Source organism: Schistocerca cancellata, chromosome 10 (assembly GCF_023864275.1).
Source record: "Schistocerca cancellata isolate TAMUIC-IGC-003103 chromosome 10, iqSchCanc2.1, whole genome shotgun sequence".
Lineage (NCBI taxonomy): Eukaryota > Metazoa > Arthropoda > Insecta > Orthoptera > Acrididae > Schistocerca > Schistocerca cancellata.
The window spans coordinates 218,252,304-218,272,347 of NC_064635.1; the positions used below are offsets into that span (position 1 = coordinate 218,252,304).

Here is a 20,044-nt window from a genome sequence, read left to right on the forward strand (position 1 = left end):
GATATTCCTTAACACATGAGCACTTATCAAAGAACCTGCCTGACAATTCAGTCTCTCATATCTTCAGATGTGGTTGGAATGTCTTTATAAACAATGTCTTTTACGAATCCCGACAAGAAAAAATCTGGCGAATGAGCCGACCGCGAAACATCTCCTCCGCGTTCAATCCAACGATTTGGGAATTGTCTCTGCAACTCATTTCTAGTCATCAGCGAAAAATGTGCCGGACACCCATCATGCTGATACCACATTCCCTTCCTTGTTCCTAATGGTACTTCTTCCAATAATAGACCTAATGTTTCTTCCAGGAATGTGGTATACTTCCTACAATTAAGATTTCCTTCGATGAAATAGGGGCCTATAATTCTGTCCGCCAGAATCCTACACCATACATTCATCGACCAGGGTTTCTGGTCTGCAACCTTCCGCATCCTTCATGGATTTTCAGTTGTCCAGTAACGCATGTTATACAAATTAACATTTCCATAGTTCGTGAATGTAGCCTCATTAGTAAATAAAATCAAATTAATAAATGTGTCATCACTCTGAAGCTGAAGTTGAGCACATTGGCAGAATTCAGTGCGACACATACTGTCCGTACCAGTTAATTCTTGGTGGAGACTGATATGGTAAGGATGATATTTATGGCGATGCAGAGAACGAACGACACATTCTCGCTCATGCCAGATTCCCTTTCAATTTGAGGCAGACTAACATAAGGATCTCGAATCACAGTGGCAAGAGTATCAATTTCCGTTTCCTCGTTAGTAACTTTCCTTTGCCGGATGGGTTAAAAATCCAGTTGTTCTCAATTTATCATACACATATTTAAATGTACGACGTGTAGGTTGAGTACGGTGAGGATATCTTACAGCGTTTAAGTCTCTAGCTCGCACTGAATTTCTTTGGTATTCGCCATAAATGAGAAGCATATCGACTTGTTCTTCGAAGGAATACATCATTTACATTCGCTTGATTCGATGATAGTAGTCTTACCGCTCCTATTAGTGTTGTATTCCAAACCTGTGGAATACTGTTTACACGTCAATGGCACGTTAGATGGATACGCCATATTCGTCGAATATTTACTATTTGCACGATATACGAGAGAGAATTGTCAGAGCATGTGCTTCGCTAAGTGCCAAAGTGATAAGTAATACCACTCAATCCATGATAAGAAGGTTGAAGCACTGCATTGATACCAATGGTCATCACTTCGAACTCCTTCTGTTAAATGGACGTTTATGCCACATTTTTGACCTTCGTTGACCTTCAAAGGCCTTACTGTTGGACATCATTGGATTCGTCTCGATAGCCGCTATCAGAAAATAAGTACCAAACTATAGCATCCCATTTAAAAAAAACAAAAACAAAAACGAATTGTACCCGGACGCGACCCCACCTAGCAACGAAAAACCAGCGTCATATTATGGCCCCCAATGTCCAATGCAGCTTTTGCCCCACATAGGTCTCAACTCCTATCATACTTCGAAGCGAGGAAGGCCTAATGCTGATATTATTTTTAACCAACACTAACAAAATTTGTTCAAGTACCAGGAACGACAACGAGATGCTGCATCCGTAAAACAACACGAACGACAGTTGCTCGCAGCAGTTCTGGTGGATGCTGAGCAACTTGTGTCTGTGTAACGGCCTTCAGATCAGACATACACTGAACGTGTCCCACGCAAACACTACCTTTTAGATATCCTCAGAGTCAAAAGTCTCACAGATTCAGATCAGGTGATCTTGCAGACCATCCATTTGGAAAACTTCTGGAGATAACATGTTTTTTGAAGGTTACATTAAGCAGATATTTCTCTGGTGCCCGAAATGAGGTGTTGCCCCATCTTGCATGGTTGGTTGGTTGATTTTGGGGGGGGGGGGGGGCAAACAGCGAGGTCATCGGTCACATCGAATTAAGGAAGGAAGGGGAAGGAAGTCGGTCATGCCATTTCACAGGAACCATCCCAGCATTTGCCTGAAACGATTTAGGAAAATCGTGGAAAACCTAAATCAGGATGGCTGGACGGGGGTTAGAACCGTCGTCCTCCCAAATGCGAGTCAGGTGTGCTAGCTTACTGTACCACCTCGCTCAGTGTTTTTGCATGAAAACAGGATATCCACACAGTTGTGCTGTTTCAAAGCATGAGTGCGATGCTGCACAAGTAGGTTTCCAGAACATTGAGACGTCGTTGTTCACCAGACAGGCCCCCTTGGTGTATTCTCTTCAAGGATAAGGCCGCTTGTGAATCCATGCCATACAGTCACATACGGCAAGTGCAATGGCTACTCGTGCACAACACCCAGCTTAACGGTACCCAAAATACGGCAGTCCTGTGTATTCACTGTATCCTGCAGTGTAAAATCTGCTGCGCCATTCCTTAAAATATTTCCTGACCACATGTCATTAACTTCGTTCCATGCCAGAAATCAAAGAGCCAATTCAGAACGTTGCTACAGATCGTGAGGTTCCAGTTGATACACAGTATGTATCTTGTAGGAGTAACAATATAAAACAGACTGCAAAACTTTCCATACTGTTGACTATGGGGTGGACAATTCTCGTGACATAGCACAGGCACTAGCACTAGCCAGAGTACATCCTGTACGTTCAGTTACAGCAACCGCAATCTCATCGGTAACTTCAGCGGGATATGACACCTTCATCTTTCATGAACCACAGCAAGTGCACTCGTGTTTTCGAATTTCGCTGTCGTCTTCTTCAAACCATTGAAAGACATTTGACGCCTCCTCTGATCTTTCAGTCAGTCAAACCCTCTCAATGTAGCACAGTAATTGGTGCTGTTCACATAAGACAGTTTCACTGAAAGTGTACAGATTCTCTTCTCGATAGCCGTACTGTCCACTCACATCATGGTTTGTCAAATGAGAGTGTGGATGTCATACCGTCATACAAACCACGTGCAGTGCCAAATCTGCCTGTGACTGTCAAAACTGGAGTAACTTTTTTTCCAGTTTTCGGAAATATTCCACAGATAAATAACTGATTACACAAGTAACTTATTGTGTTACTAAACTCAAAATAACATTGTTAAATTAACTTTGTTGATAGTCTATTTTGTTTGTGAATGTTTTTAGATATAAGAAGAGACATCTAGTACAGCTTTATAGAGAGTAGCTGTATTTTCTCCTGCTCTGTTATGTCCGTGGCTTTGGTTACCATCAGCTATACATAAAAATTATTTGCATCGCTTGTTTGCTTTACAATTGAAAATAGATTTATTCTTGCAGATGGAAGAAGTTTACCATTCGGCTGGGAAGCGTTCGTCGGGATAGGAACGAGAGCACATCCTGGATCGTGGTCGCGAACTGGGTCGTGGCCCACCCGGACTACGACACGGAGGGCTACTACGGCCACAACGTGGCTGTCATATTCCTGCCCAAGAGCGCCCCCCTCAGCAGTGAGTAGCGAGAAAGCACAGTAGCGCTCTTGCTTCACAGTGAGAGCGACAGACATACACATGTACAGGGTGTTACAAAAAGGTACGGCCAAACTTTCAGGAAACATTCCTCACACACAAAGAAAGAAAATATGTTATGTGGACATGTGTCCGGAAACGCTTACTTTCCATATTAGAGCCCATTTTATTACTTCTCTTCAGATAACATTAGTCATAGAATGGAAATACACAGTGTCCGCATCTCGTGGTCGTGCGGTAGCGTTCTCGCTTCCCGCGGTCGGGTTCCCGGGTTCGATTCCCGGCGGGGTCAGCGATTTTCTCTGACTGGGTGTTGTGTGATGTCCTTAAGTTAGTTAGGTTTAAGTAGTTCGAAGTTCTAGGGGGCTGATGACCATAGATGTTAAGTCCCATAGTGCTCAGAGCCCTTTTTTTTTTAAACACACAGCAATAGAACGAACCAGCGTGACTTCAAACACTTTGTTACAGGAAATGTTCAAAATGTCCTCCGTTAGCGAGGATACATGCATCCACCCTCCGTCGGATGGAATCCCCGATGTGCTGATGCAGCCCTGGAGAATGGCGTATTGTATCACAGCCGTTCACAATACGAGCACGAAGAGTCTCTACATTTGGTACCGGGGTTGTGTAGACAAGAGCTTTCAAATGCCCCTTTTCTTTATTTGTGCGTGACGAATGTTTCCTGAAAGTTTGGCTGTACCTTTTTGTAACACCCTGTATACATAGATAAATTGATAGACAGAGGGAGAGAGAGAGAGAGAGTGTAGTGACTGAGTGAATGTCATGTATGGCAGTCTTACAAATCAATATGTGCATACTAAAAACTTATAGTTTGTTTTAACACAGTCAAGTGACATTAATGTGATCACCACCTACGTTCAGCGTCAGTACAATAACGAAACACAGATGGCAGATCGCAGCATTAGCAGTGCAGGGCACATAAAGGGTACTGGGGGGAGGGGGGGGGGGGGGCAGGGTGATGTGGAAACAGTGCAAATTTTATAAAGCGGAAGTGAAGCGATTTGCCTGACAACCAGTGCCGATGTCATAATGTGGAAACGGAGCGATTTGCCTGACGTCTACAAACGCATGATCACTGCTTTTTGGGACAAGGGTGGAAGCATTCCAGGAATGGCTAAGTTTGTTAAACGTTCACTTGCAGCCATTGTTAAGGTACAACATGCATGTCATAAAGGTGCTATCCAAAACTGGTGATAAGGCGTTTGCCGTGAACCATGGACCGTATATGAACGACGACTGCGGAGATGCGTCTGGGCAAATAGATGTGCATGTGTTGAGCAACTGGCCACCCAGATTACGCAAAGAGCTGCCAACAGGGCTGCATATGGGCCTCTGCAGCAGACAGCTGGTTCATGCACCCGTGAAGACTGCTGTCCATTGGCGACAAACGCTGGAATTCGCACGCCAATACTGCAACTGGACGTCCGAGTGGCGACAGGTTCCCTTTCCAGATGAAAGTCGTTCTATATTCGATCAGGCAAATGGCTGATTGTCTGTACAGCGTGAAACGTCTGAAAGTAAATACCCTGCAACAATCAGCAGAAAGGTCTGGGCCAGAGAACAGAGCGTAATGGTCTCACGAGCGTTTTTTGTGTCATTAAATGGATGATCTCGCCATTCTGGAAGTCACACTAGATCAACACAAGTATGCTTCCATCCTTGGGAGCCATGTCCACCCCACCATGCAGTTCCTTTTTCCTCAACACGGTTGCATCTACCAGTAGGGCAATGCAACATGTCACTCAGCTCACAGTGTATGTGCGTGGTCCAAAGAGCAGCAGAGTGCGTCTACTGTATCCCTTGGCAGACTGTCTCCTCGTATATGAAACTCAGAGAGGAACTGTGGTAACACATTGGACTGTTGGCACAATGTAGCCTCAACTGAGAAACGTCGCGCAGCTGGCCACAGCACTAGAGTTGGCATAGCGCCGCATCGCTGTCAGTGCTGTCCAGAACTTCATTGACTGTCTTCCTGCATGTCTCACAGTCATCCACACTGCAAAAAGTGGTTAGTAAGTATTTTGACAAGTGGTCACATTAATGAAACGGCACGGTGTAATATAATACATAGTTGCTTTTCTTTCAGTTCTTTGTTTATTCAGGATATTTTTATGATGTTTCATAGAAATTATCTTATTGTTCCACAATGAGTAAATACCAGATGACATTAGAACAAATGTAGCACCTGACATGGTTGCATATCTGAACACTGTAAATCTTGGACGAATCTACAGATACACACATTTTTGTGTATCTGTGAAATCATGTTCACTGCTCCGTTGTTGTTGTTGTTGTGGTCTTCAGTCCCGAGACTGGTTTGATGCAGCTCTCCATGCTACTCTATCCTGTGCAAGCTTCTTCATCTCCCAGTATCTACTGCAACCTACATCCTTCTGAATCTCCTTAGTGTATTCATCTCTTGGTCTCCCTCTACGATTTTTACCCTCCACACTGCCCTCCAATGCTAAATTTGTGATCCCTTGATGCCTCAAAACATGTCCTACCAACCGATCCCTTCTTCTAGTCAAGTTGTGCCACAAACTTCTCTTCTCCCCAATCCTATTCAATACCTCCTCATTAGTTACGTGATCTACCCACCTTATCTTCAGCATTCTTCTGTAGCACCACATTTCGAAAGCTTCTATTCTCTTCTTGTCCAAAATATTTATCGTCCATGTTTCACTTCCATACATGGCTACACTCCATACAAATACTTTCAGAAACGACTTCCTGACACTTAAATCTATACGTCGATGTTAACAAATTCCTCTTCTTGAGAAACGCTTTCCTTGCCATTGCCAGTCTACATTTTATATCCTCTCTACTGCGACCATCATCGGTTATTTTACTCCCTAAATAGCAAAACTCCTTTACTACTTTAAGTGTCTCATTTCCTAATCTAATGCCCTCAGCATCACCCTACTTAATTTGACTACATTCCGTTATCCTCGTTTTGGTTTTGTTGATGTTCATCTTATATCCTCCTTTCAAGACACTGTCCATTCCATTCAACTGTTCTTCCAAGTCCTTTGCTGTCTCTGACAGAATTACAATGTCATCGGCGAACCTCAAAGTTTTTACTTCTTCTCCATGAATTTTAATACCTACTCCGAATTTTTCTTTTGTTTCCTTTACTGCTTGCTCAATATACAGATTGAATAACATCGGGGAGAGGCTACAACCCTGTCTTACTCCTTTCCCAACCACTGCTTCCCTTTCATGCCCCTCGACTCTTATAATTGCCATCTGGTTTCTGTACAAACTGTAAATAGCCTTTCGCTCCCTGTATTTTACCCCTGCCACCTTCAGAATTTGAAAGAGAGTATTCCAGTTAACATTGTCAAAAGCTTTCTCTAAGTCTACAAATGCTAGAAACGTAGGTTTGCCTTTTCTTAATCTTTCTTCTAAGATAAGTCGTAAGGTCAGTATTGCCTCACGTGTTCCAACATTTCTACGGAATCCAAACTGATCTTCCCCGAGGTCGGCTTCTACCAGTTTTTCCATTCGTCTGTAAAGAATTCGCGTTAGTATTTTGCAGCTGTGACATATTAAACTGATAGTTCGGTAATTTTCACATCTGTCAACACCTGCTTTCTTTGGGATTGGAATTATTATATTCTTCTTGATGTCTGAGGCTATTTCGCCTGTCTCATACATCGTACTCACCAGATGGTAGAGTTTTGTCATGACTGGCTCTCCCGAGGCCATCAGTAGTTCAAATGGAATGTTGTCTACTCCCGCGGCCTTGTTTCAACTCAGGTCTTTCAGTGCTCTGTCAAACTCTTCACGCAGTATCTTATCTCCCATTTCGTCTTCATCTACATCCTCTTCCATTTCCATAATATTGTCCTCAAGTACATCGCCCTTGTATAAACCCTCTATATACTCCTTCCACCTTTCTGCCTTCCCTTCTTTGCTTAGAACTGGGTTGCCATCTGAGCTCTTGATATTCATACAAGTGGTTCTCTTCTCTCCAAAGGTCTCTTTAATTTTCCTCTGGGCAGTATCTATCTTACCCCTAGTGAGACATGCCTCTACATCCTTACATTTGTCCTCTAGCCATCCCTGCTTAGCCATTTTGCACATCCTATCGATATCATTTTTGAGACGTTTGTATTCCTTTTTGCCTGCTTCATTTACTGACTTTCTATATTTTCTCCTTTCATCAATTAAATTCAATATTTCTTCTGTTACCCAAGGATTTCTATTAGCCCTCGTCTTTTTACCTACTTGATCCTCTGCTGCCTTCACTACTTCATCCCTCAGAGCTACCCATTCTTCTTCTACTATATTTCTTTCCCCCATTCCTGTCAATTGTTCCCTTATGCTCTCCTTGAAACTCTCTACAACCTCTGGTTCTTTCAGTTTATCCAGGTCCCATCTCCTTAAATTCCCACCTTTTTGCAGTTTCTTCAGTTTCAATCTGCAGTTCATAACCAATAGATTGTGGTCAGAATCCACATCTGCACCAGGAAATGTCTTACAATTTAAAACCTGGTTCCTAAATCTCTGTCTTACCATTATATAATCTATCTGATACCTTTTAGTATCTCCAGGATTCTTCCAGGTATACAACCTTCTTTTATGATTCTTGAACCAAGTGTTGGCTAAGATTAAGTTATGCTCTGTGCAAAATTCTTCAAGGCGGCTTCCTCTTCATTCCTTCCCCCAAATCCATATTCACCTACTATGTTTCCTTCTCTCCCTTTTCCTACTGACGAATTCCAGTCACCCATGACTATTAAATTTTCGTCTCCCTTCACTACCTGAATAATTTCTTTTATCTCGTCATACATTTCATCTATTTCTTCATCATCTGCAGAGGTGGTTGGCATATAAACTTGTACTACTGTAGTAGGCATGGGCTTTGTGTCTATCTTGGCCACAATAATGCGTTCACTATGCTGTTTGTAGTAGCTAACCCGCACTCCTATTTTTTTATTCATTATTAAATCTACTCCTGCATTACCCCTATTTGATTTTGTATTTGTAACCCTGTAATCACCTGACCAAAAGTCTTGTTCCTCCTGCCACCGAACTTCACTAATTCCCACAATATCTAACTTTAACCTATCCATTTCCCTTTTTAAATGTTCTAACCTACCTGCCCAATTAAGGGATCTGACATTCCCCGCTCCGATCCGTAGAACGCCAGTTTTCTTTCTCCTGATAACGACGTCCTCCTGAGTAGTCCCCGCCCGGAGATCCGAATGGGGGACTATTTTACCTCCGGAATATTTTACCCAAGAGGACGCCATCATCATTTAATCGTACAGTAGAGCTGCATGTCCTCGGGAAAAATTACGGCTGTAGTTTCCCCTTGCTCTCAGCCATTCGCAGTACCAGCACAGCAAGGCCGTTTTGGTTAATGTTACAAGGCCAGATCAGTCAATCATCCAGACTGTTGCCCCTGCAACTACTGAAAAGGCTGCTGCCCCTCTTCAGGAACCACATGTTTGTCTGGCCTCTCAACAGATACCCCTCCGTTGTGGTTGCACCTACGGTACGGCCATCTGTATCGCTGAGGCACGCAAGCCTCCCCACCAACGGCAAGGTCCATGGTTCATTCTAGGTAGTACAAAAGATAAATATAACAATACACGGACAAATGGCAGTTTACTCTTTTAAAAAAGTACTGCACAATTGTGGCTCAACACCATCAAAGGCAATTTAGACTTCATTTTACTGGCAGGATACTGGGAAAACGCAATCAGTCTACGAAGGAGACTGAACACATGACATTTGTACATTCCATCTCAGAATATTGCTCAAGGGTGTGGGGCCATATTTTTTGTGAACACAGCCTTTTTACAGGTTACCTTCACAATGAAACTTAACTGCCTCAGTGGGAAATGGTCAAAACATTCAACACGCACCAAATACAAGCGAACATTTTTACCCTAAAGTTTGTCTTTTCAGAAAATTGGTACTTTGATATGCATTTCAGTGAACTGGTAGTTGTTTTGGATGCTAATATGATTTTTTTGTCTTTGTTTAAAACAATTTTTTGAACAAACAGAAGCGAGTAACGTCCAATATTAGCACCAAAGTATGAGGTACTTCATTGTCTATGTAATATAAAATGGCTCCTCTCCTGCGCATTTCCCTTGTCTCTGAATATGAGATATGAATTTTATTTTTCACAAATTTCATATTTAAAGGATATTTATAATATATCTCACTATTCTTTAATTATACAAATTGCCTATGAATAAACCTGTCACATTAGCTTAGGCTGAAACATAACTTACTGCTCGGTTACCTCCAACAAAGTGTTGCCGCACGTTGTGCATTGGGGCATGTCCACAGTTTTGTCGAGGAGTTGCTGTTGAAACCTGTCCCACTCCTGAATGCTGGCTCTCCTGAAATCATCCAGTGTGTAAAGGAAGTTCCTGTAATAATACACTGCAAGTTTCATCTAAACCTAAGCGTTTTAGATTGGGTGTATGTCATCATATAACTGAGACCATTCCACAAGCAGTGAACTGTCATGATAATACAATAGGTTTTTTTAATATTTCTCTGAAGAGTGACAGTGTGAAACCAAGGAAAGATCTCTACTTCCTCCAAGGAAAGAGCTACCACACGATAATATGCCCCCTTCCAGTCCTTCAGAGTGCCCAGTTCATAAACAAAAGGAAGCATCTAATATGGTTTCCATGGTAATGCTGCCACTGGATTGCACCACCGGATGCCGTGTCACGCAAGTCCAAGTGGCCTAATACTATGCCTTTGAAATCCACTGATGGTGTTCTTTCGCCCCTCCCCCCACATCATCTCTACTTATAAACTGGACGTAAATTCGAATATGCGAATGATACCTTCTCTACAACAGCAAGGAGGTGATATGAACTGCAAAGTTGTTCACTACCAGGAGCTGTATAGCTCTGTTTTCACGAGTGGCTTGCTGTACTGTGTCGCAGCTGTTACAGTCTGCAATGGTTGATGCCAAGCACAGTCATAATTGCAATTGATGATCCTGATGGAGCCATTTTCCATCATACCTAAGTCCTCACAGCATACACCAGACAAGGCGGCATGACATAATCCCAATGCTTGAATGACAAAGTTAAAGTGTGCATCACCTTGAACCACCCTGGAAACGACTGTGAACTAAATGCGTTGATTTCACATTGTTTGCCCATGTTATACCCAACTGTCACACATCTTGTGCAAGGTTCCCCCACTCCAGCTACAGGGGGCTGATGACCAGGACTTAGGTCCCCCCCCCCTCCTTAAACCAACCAACCAACCAACCAACCAACCAACCAGTTATAGGGGTAGTGTAAATATAGTCATTCTGACACAGCCAGAAACTCTACAGACGCCCAATGACTTGTAAATCAGTTTTTGCCCTTATTTGAAAGTCATGCATGATATCATCGATGATCTTGAACTATTGATATCAACAGTGACATCACCGTTATCAGTGGGAAGGCGCAATCCTACCTAATCTCCAACGAATCATAGTGCCTTTCACTGAAACTGAAACTGAGCCAGTGAGACTCGCTTCATCTGTTTTGGGGAACGCTGTTTTGTCCAGCTTCAGGAGGAAGCAAAAGCAAAAGGGTAGGTTCTATTAACAGTCGGCATCTGGAACACACAGCGAATGATGGCAACAAGGGACAGCAAACGACACCAGGTACACTCAGTGTGTATGCCTGTGAACCTCATTCACAGCGGCCATTGAGGGAAAAGGGTGCAACCAACTGCAGCTTATGGCACAACAAGTGATGGCTGTCGTCTGTGCTCTGAGGTAATTCTTAAGTCATTCCAGGAAATGGCAGAGAAGGTCGAGAAGACCAGTCTTGCACATGGGCTTTCAAAGAAGCTCACAATTTGCAGCATTCTCTCCAGAACTGATCATGGCCGTTTGGTAGTGAGTAGAGTGGAAGGACTGAAGCAGAGACTTTGAAAGTTCTGTGAAAAACTAGGTTGTCACTTCCTGGACTTGCTCCATAGGGTTCAGAACTGTAGGGTCCCCCTAAATGGGTTTGGTATGAACTACAAATCAGGGGCTGCTTCTCAGGTAGCTGGCTATATATGTGGTGCACACCAAGATTTTTTAGATTAGGTGACTCTCCATCTAATCCAGATAACGACAGCTGTAGGAAACCCATAACTATCAGTGTAGGATCGAAAGAAAGGCCTTCCACATGTGAGAGTATTAAAATCCTAATGGTAAACTGCCGCAGCTTTAGCAACAAAGTGCCACAGTTTCAAACGTTCACGAAAAGCAGTAAAGCTCACATAATACTAGGTAAAGAAAGCTGGTTGAAACCCAAAATTGATAGCCGTGAGATTTTCGGGGTATATTTAAGTGTATATCGAAAGTATAGGTAAATGATAAATGGAGGTGGTGTATTTGTCGTAGTAGTCAAGAAACTCATATCCACTGAGGTAAAAATTGAAGGCGCATGTGCGATTGTTTGGGCAAGACTCAATATCAAGTATAGGCATTAAGTTATAATTGGATCCTTCTATCGCCCACCACACTTATCTACTGATGTAGCCGAAAACTTTAAGGAAATCCTCAGTTCAGCTGCAGGTAAGTTCCATAATCACACTGTAATCAGTGGCAGAGACTTTGATCATCCAATAATTAATTTAGATAATTACAGTTTTGTTAGTTGTGAGCGTGATAAGACATCCCGTCAAACATCACTAAATGCCTTCTCTGGAATCTACATAGAACAGATATTTAGGGCCCCATTCACGAAGGAAATATTGGAATTAATGGCAAGAAATAGACGTGACCTCTTTGAGGATGTACACATCGAAACTGGTATCAGTAACCATGAAACTGTTGTGGCAAGAATAATTACCAAAGCACAAATGACAGATAAAACACGTAGAAAGGTACATACGGTCAGTAAAGTAGATAAAAAAATCGGTAGTGTCATATCTCCATGAGGAACTATAAACTTGCAGCACAGGACAGGAACATGTAGAGGAACTATGGCTAAAGTTTAATAGAATGGTTGACCATGTTCTGGATAGATAAGTACCCAGCAGAAGAGTTCATACTGGGAGTGATCCTTGGTGGGATACACTCACTATAAAGAAAATTGTAAAGAAACAGAAATCACTGTATAATTGGTGTAAAACAAAGCGTAGGGCTATAGATTGAGAGATGCCCAGTGAAATTCATTTAGCTGTCAAGAGGGAAATATGTGATGTCTGCAGTGACTATCGTAGCATAACATTGTCAAGTGATCTTTCGCAGAATCCAAAGAAATTCTGGCCATACTTACAGGTTGTTTTTTGCACCAAAGTTAGTGTCCAGTCCCTAGTGGATGAGACAGGTACTGAAATTCAGGACAACATAAAAAAAGGCTGAATGCTTAACTCTGTTTTCAAGTATTTATTTACCATGGAAAACTCGGGAGGATTGCCCCATTTTAATCCTCGCACCACTGAAAAGATGAATTTGTCAGTGGCGTTGAGAAACTACTTAAAATTGAACAAAGCTCCAGGACTGGATGTAATCCCTGTCAGATTCTATACTGAATTTTCGGCTGTGTTGGCCTCTCTTCTAATTATAGTCTATCGTAGATCCGCCGAACAAAAAACCATGCCCTTACTTGGAAAGAGGCACAGGTCACACCTGTCTACAAGGGGGGTAGTAGAAGTGATCAACAAAACTACCATCCAAATTCATTGACATCCGTTTCTTTTAGAATCCCAAAATATATTCTGAGGTCAGACACAACGACGTATCTTGAACACAATGACCACTTCAATGTCAACCAGCATGGATTTTTGAAACATCGATCATGTGAAACCCAACTCGAAGTTTTCTCACATGGCATACTAAAAGCTTTGGATCAAGGCGATCAGATGGGTGCTGTGTTCCTTGATTTTCGAAAAGCATTTGACTCACTACCACACCTACGATTATTGTTAAAAGTGAGATCATATGCGCCATCAAGTGAAATTGATGAGTGCATTGAGACTTTTTGGTAGGGACGACCAGACATATACGACGCAAAATACAAATAATGACTTAAGAATATGTGGCTGTCGAACATGGGTTTTACCTCCAATAGTATTCTGTAAACACTGAAATAGCGCCATGAAATCACCTCTTGTTTCACATCCCAATTGCTTACTGTCACGAACAGATGGCCCACTGTTAAAAAGCGACAGACGTTTGCCCTCTGTACCATAGGTGTTCCTACTGTTAACAACTGGAGTCTGTAAAGATTGGTTGTGTGTATGGACTACACACCTTTTAAGACACAACAGAGTCTTAAATTAATTTTTCTACACATATATGACGTCACAAATTTCCAAAATGTTTTTAAAATTCGTCGGTAATACAAAAGTGGTATGTTTGAAACGATGTTTTTGGGAACTAGTTTGGTATGAAATTAATTACTTTACCTCATCTGTGACGTCACAATATTCTTAAATGCGTCAGAAAATGTAAGGTTTATGTTGCAGCAGTTTCAAAATGCCTAAAGTGTATTCATTATGTTGCAGCGGTATCTAAATGCCTAAAGGGTATTCAGTCTGTGCCAACAGTGTGATGTGTTATCTTTACATCAGAATTATTTTCCAAAGATGCCTTGCATGACTGTGAACTTAAGTATGAGTCAGGTAGAGAAGAGGAGAATGAAGACAAAGTATTACTACAAAAATACAATCGTTAACAACTGGTACCCAAAATTATTGGGATCTAGCAGAGGTTCAGTACAAGGAAAACGTTGTAAGGATGACATTATTTGCTTCACCTCAGCTATGATATCACAATATTCTAAAAATGTATTAGCAGTTTACGTTGCAACAGTATCTGGGATGCGTATCCAGAAAGTAAGTTTTCTCATGTTGTTTTCTTCAATGTACACGTGCACTATATGATCAAAAGTATCCAGACACTAGGCTGAAAATGACTTACAAGCTAGTGGCGCCATCAGTTGGCAATGCCGGAATTAAATATGATGTTGGCCCACCCTCATCCTTGATGATAGCTACCACTCTCTCAGGCATACATTGGATCAGGTGCTGGAAGGTTTCTTGGGGAACGGCAGCCCATTCTTCACGGAATGCCGGAATTAAATATGATGTTGGCCCACCCTCATCCTTGATGATAGCTACCACTCTCTCAGGCATACATTGGATCAGGTGCTGGAAGGTTTCTTGGGGAACGGCAGCCCATTCTTCACGGAATGCCGGAATTAAATATGATGTTGGCCCACCCTCATCCTTGATGATAGCTACCACTCTCTCAGGCATACATTGGATCAGGTGCTGGAAGGTTTCTTGGGGAACGGCAGCCCATTCTTCACGGAATGCCGGAATTAAATATGATGTTGGCCCACCCTCATCCTTGATGGTAGCTACCACTCTCTCAGGCATACATTGGATCAGGTGCTGGAAGGTTTCTTGGGGAACGGCAGCCCATTCTTCACGGAATGCTCCACTGAGCAGAGATACCGACGTCGGTCGGTGAGGCCTGGCACGAAGTCGGCCTTCCAAAACACCCCAAAGGTGTTCTAGAAGATTCAGTTCAGGTCTCTGTGCAGGCCAGTCCATTACAGGGATGTCATTGTCGTGCAACCACTCCGCCACAGGCCGTGCATTCTGAGCAGGTGCTCGATCGTGTTGAAGGATGCAGTCGCCATCCCCGAATTACTCTTCAACAGTGGGAAGCAAGAAGGTGCTAGAAACATCAGTGTAGGCCTGTGCTGTGATAGCGCCAGGCAAAACAACAAGGGGTGCAAACCCCCTCCATGAAAAACAGTCCCACACCATAACACCACAGCCTCCGAATTTTACTAATGGCACTACACACGCTGGCAGATGACGTTCACTGGGAATTCGCCATACCGACACCCTGCCATCGGATCGCCACACTGAGTGCCATGATTCGTCACTCCACACAACGTTTGTCCGCTGTTCAATCGTCCAATGTTTACGCTCCTTACGCCAAGCGAGGCGTCGTTTGGCATTTACCGGCGTGATGTGAGGCTTATGAGCAGCCGCTCGACCACGACGTCAGCGTGTACGTTTTTGTGCTGTACGTGTCCCTTCACGTTTCCACTTCACTATCACGTCGGAAACAGTGGACCTAGGGATGTTTAGGAGTGTGGAAATCTCGCGTACAGACGTATGACACAAGTGACAACCAATCACCTGACCACGTTCGAAGTCCGCGAGTTCTGCAGAGCGCTCCATTCCGCTCTCTCTCTATGACTAATGACTACTGAGGTCGCTGATATGGACTACCTGGCAGTAGGTGGCAGCACAATGCACCTAATATGAAAAACGTATGTTTATGGGGGTGTTCGGATACTTTTGATCGCGTAGTGCGTTTAGCTGGAAAAATTGCACATGCCTCACAGATCTATGACGTGACAGTCAAATGCCGCCTGGACAAGTACTATCTGATGCCAGTACAGCGCCAACAGTGCTACGAAATGGCGTCTTTTGCTCTCTCTCCCGCCGCCTTCGAGGTTCGGCCAGTGACAAGGTTCCTTAACGCACAAAAGTTAACGCCCATCGAAATTCATCGTCAGCTTTGTCAGGTCTACGGGCAGAACATCATGAGCTGATGGTGCGTCGCTGGTGTAGGCTTCTTTCCGAAAGGTCATCAAAGCGTCCACGATGGAGAGCGCACTGGGTGACCGTCCCTAGCCATTTGGATGAGATGGTGCGGCACCGCATCCTGGTGCACAGTCGCTTCGAGATTACGGAGCTCATCAGCCAGTTTCCGCACATATCGCGATCCTTGATGCGCGAAACTGACACTAAGCACCTGCTGTTCAATTAATTGTGTGCCAGGTTCGTACCGGAAAACCTGACACTCGAGTACGAAACGAAGCGCTTTGGATCAGCACTGACCTTTCTGCAGTGGTCTCAAGATGGTGGCGACGAGTTCCTCGACAGGTTCGTAGCAGGCGACGAGACGTGGATTTCTCACTTGACGCCGGAAACCAAGCAGCAGGCAATCCACTGGCGTCTCAGTCAAGCGTCAAGACGAAATTCAAAAAGGCTCTGTGGGTGCAGAAAGTAGTGTGCAAGGTGTTCTGGGGACAGGAAGGGCATTCTGTTCATTGACTTCCTACACAGAGGTGACACAGTGAACGCTGACCGTTACTGTGAAAAATGCGGAAACTGAACTGTGACGTGCCGTTCAGAGCAAGAGGCGCGGAGTGCTTACTGCACATGTTATGATGCTCGGTTCCAAACGGTTCGGCGCACTGTTATGCACAAGTTCGGATATATAAAATGTATTCAACCTGATAATGTGCGTATTGTCATCAAATAACGTTGTTTTTCCATTTCCAGAAAATAATGCTCCATAAAAATAAAACGCAAACGATGAAAAGCCACACTGAGAAACTTCTGATGCCTTTTTCGAAACCATGGCTTTTTAAAAAACTTGTAACCCAGTACACCTGCATCTAATAAAAGTACGAACAAACACATTACCACCAGCCGGGTTGGCCGAGCGATTCTAGGCGCTGCAGTCTGGAACCGCGCGACCGCTACAGTCGCAGGTTCGAATCCTGCCTCGGGCATGGATGTGTGTGATGTCCTTAGGTTAGTTAGGTTCAACTAGTTCTAAGTTCTAGGGGACTGATGACCTCAGAAGTTGAGACCCATAGTGCTCAGAGCCATTTGAACCATTTTTGAGCCAAACACATTACCAAACGCGATTTATTATAAGGAAGGAAGGAATAAGGTGTTCGATTTTAGAAATAAATACATTGTTTAATCATGTTATATCATTTAAACTGCAGAATGTCATGGTTTGTTTATAAATATACACACACGTGGCAGGCGACCAAAGACTGTAACAGTGAGAGATGTGATGTCTCAAAAGGCAATGTCAGAATTGATATTGCGAAACTAAAAGAAATTATTCAATTTTTGTCAGATTCCTCATATTTTGCAAGCACAAAAAAGCTTCAAAAACAATATATTTCAACATCTTCAGCACTCGCAGTATATCTACACTAATGGCCATTAAAATTGCTACACCACGAAGATGGCGTGCTACAGACGCGAAATTTAACCGACAGGAAGAACATGCTTTGATATGCAAATTATTAGCTTTTCAGATCATTCACACAACGTTGGCGCTCGGTGGTGACACCTACAACGTGCTGACATGAGGAACGTTTCCAACCGATTTCTCATACACAAACAGCAGTTGACCGGCGTTGCCTGGTGAAAAGTTGTGATGCCTCGAGTAAGGAGGCGGAATGCGTACCACCACGTTTCCGACTTTGATAAAGGTCGGCTTGTAGCCTATCGCAATTACGGTTTATCGTATCGCGACATTGCTGCTCGTGTTGGTCGAGATCCAATGACTGTTAGCAGAACATGGAATCAGTGGGTTCAGGAGGGTAATACGGAACGCCGTGCTGGATCCCAACGGCCTCGTATCACTAGCAGTCGAGATGACAGGCATCTAATCCGCATGGCTGTAACGGATCGTGCAGCCACGTCTCGATCCCTGAGTCAACAGATGGGGACGTTTGAAAGACAACAACCTTCTGCACGAACAGTTCGACGACGTTCGCAGCAGCATGGACTATCAGCTCGGAGACCACGGCTGCGGTTACCCTTGAGGCTGCATCACAGACAGGAGCGCCTGCGATGGTGTACTCAACGACGAACCTGGGTGCACGAATAACAAAACGTCATTTTTTCGGGTGAATCCAGGTTTTGCTTACAGCATCATGATGGTCGCATCCGTGGTTGGCGACATCGCGGTGAACGCACATTGGAAGCGTGTGTTCGTCATCGCCATACTGGCGTATCACCCGCCGTGATGGTATGGGGTGCCATTGGTTACACGTCTCGGTGACCTCTTGTTCGCATTGACGGCCCTCTGAACAGTGAACGTCACATTTCAGATGTGTTACGACCCGTGGCTCTACCCTTTATTCGATCCCTGCGAACCCCTACATTTCAGCAGGTTAATGCACGACCGCATGTTGCAGGTCCTGTACGGGCCTTTCTGGATACAGAAAATGTTCGACTGCTGCCCTGGCCAGCACATTCTCCAGATCTCTCACCAACTGAAAACGTCTGGTCAGTGGTGGCCGAGCAACTGCCTCGTCACAATACGCCAGTCACTACTCTTGATGAACTGTGGTATCGTGTTGAAGCTGCATAGGCAGCTGTACCTGTACACGCCATCCAAGCTCTGTTTGACTCAATGCCCAGGCGTATCAAAGCCGTTATTAAGGCCAGAGGTGGTTGTTCTGGGTACAGATTTCTCAGTATCTATGCACCCAAATTGCTTGAAAATGTAATCATATGTCATTTGTAGTATAATATATTTATCCAATGAATACCCGTTTATCATCTGCATTTCTTCTTGGTGTAGCAATTTTAATGGCCAGTAGTGTATTAACATATTCACAGCTTGCATGCCCATCATAGCATATTCAAGACAACCACAAAAATTTTGCAAAATAAATATTTTACCAGCGTATTTGAGATTTGTCACATATTGCACGTGCTGTGAAGCTTCGCACTGAACATCTCTGCATCAAAATTATCTACATTATTTATTAAAATACTCACGGTTTATGGGAACCATATGCGTAGCACAGTTACGAGCCTACAGACCTATAAATCAAATGTTTTGCCTTTCTAAACTGTCTGTGTAACCCAGTAAAATACTCACATCTTGCATTCTTATAATAACATACAACACCTCCACGACAATTCGATCAAAAATAAAGTCTGATAATATGTAAAGTTTCACACACTTTCCATCCTCATTGAAGCTTTAAATCAAATATTCCTGTATCTACATTATCTATATTACTCATTGAAATGCAGACAGCTCCCATGCTTACCGTAATACATGCAAGACCTCTTCGAAAAATGAACAAAAATGAAGCTGTAGTTTATGAAGTATTTCCCACACTTTACAAGTAGAATGACGCATCAAATCAAATATTTCTGCATCTAAATTATTTTTGTTACTTATTAAAAACGCAAACAGGTTGCATGCTTATCGTAATACATGCAAGACCTTTACTAAAATTTTAGAAAAGTAAAATTCCGTTTTATCTCAGATTTCTCACTCACTAGAAGGATAAAATGCTTCCACATCTAAATTGTCTATATTATTTATTAAAATACTTACAGCTCATGTAGTACGCTAGAGGTTTGTGGAACTAGGTTAAAGAATGTATGGAAATCTGGAAATTAATTCTATAGGAGCTTGCTAAGTTTAGAACTGAGGCATAAATACTCTTTTAGGGCAAGTTCATGCAGTTTTTGGGGAAACTGGGTACAATTCTGTGCCAACTAGATACTGTTTTAGAGGTAGTTTGATATACTTTTAGGGCAAGTTGATGTTCTTTGAGACGAAAGTTCATACTCTTCTAAGGGGCAAGTTTGTACACTTTTGGGAGATGTTGACATAGTTTTGGGGGTGGGGGGGAGGGACTAGATGCACATTGGGCCAAGTTGATACAGTTTTGGGACAAGTTGACACGTTTCTGGATCAAGTTGGTACTGTTTTGGGGCAATGTGAAGTTTGAGTGTCAATTTGATACTCCTTCAGGCCAGACGTTAATGGTAAATGCAAATGGTAAACAGTAAAT

General features: G+C 43.1%; 1 protein-coding gene across 1 annotated transcript in view; it reads left to right on the forward strand.

The window, feature by feature from the left end:
* The window catches only part of LOC126106846 (venom protease-like), a 221,254-nt gene that overhangs the window by 94,679 nt on the left and 106,531 nt on the right, over nt 1–20,044 (forward strand). Inside the window, exon 3 of the mRNA XM_049913240.1 lies at nt 3,256–3,425. Coding sequence (XP_049769197.1) covers nt 3,256–3,425 — 170 coding nt within the window. The remainder of the gene's footprint in view (nt 1–3,255; nt 3,426–20,044) is intronic.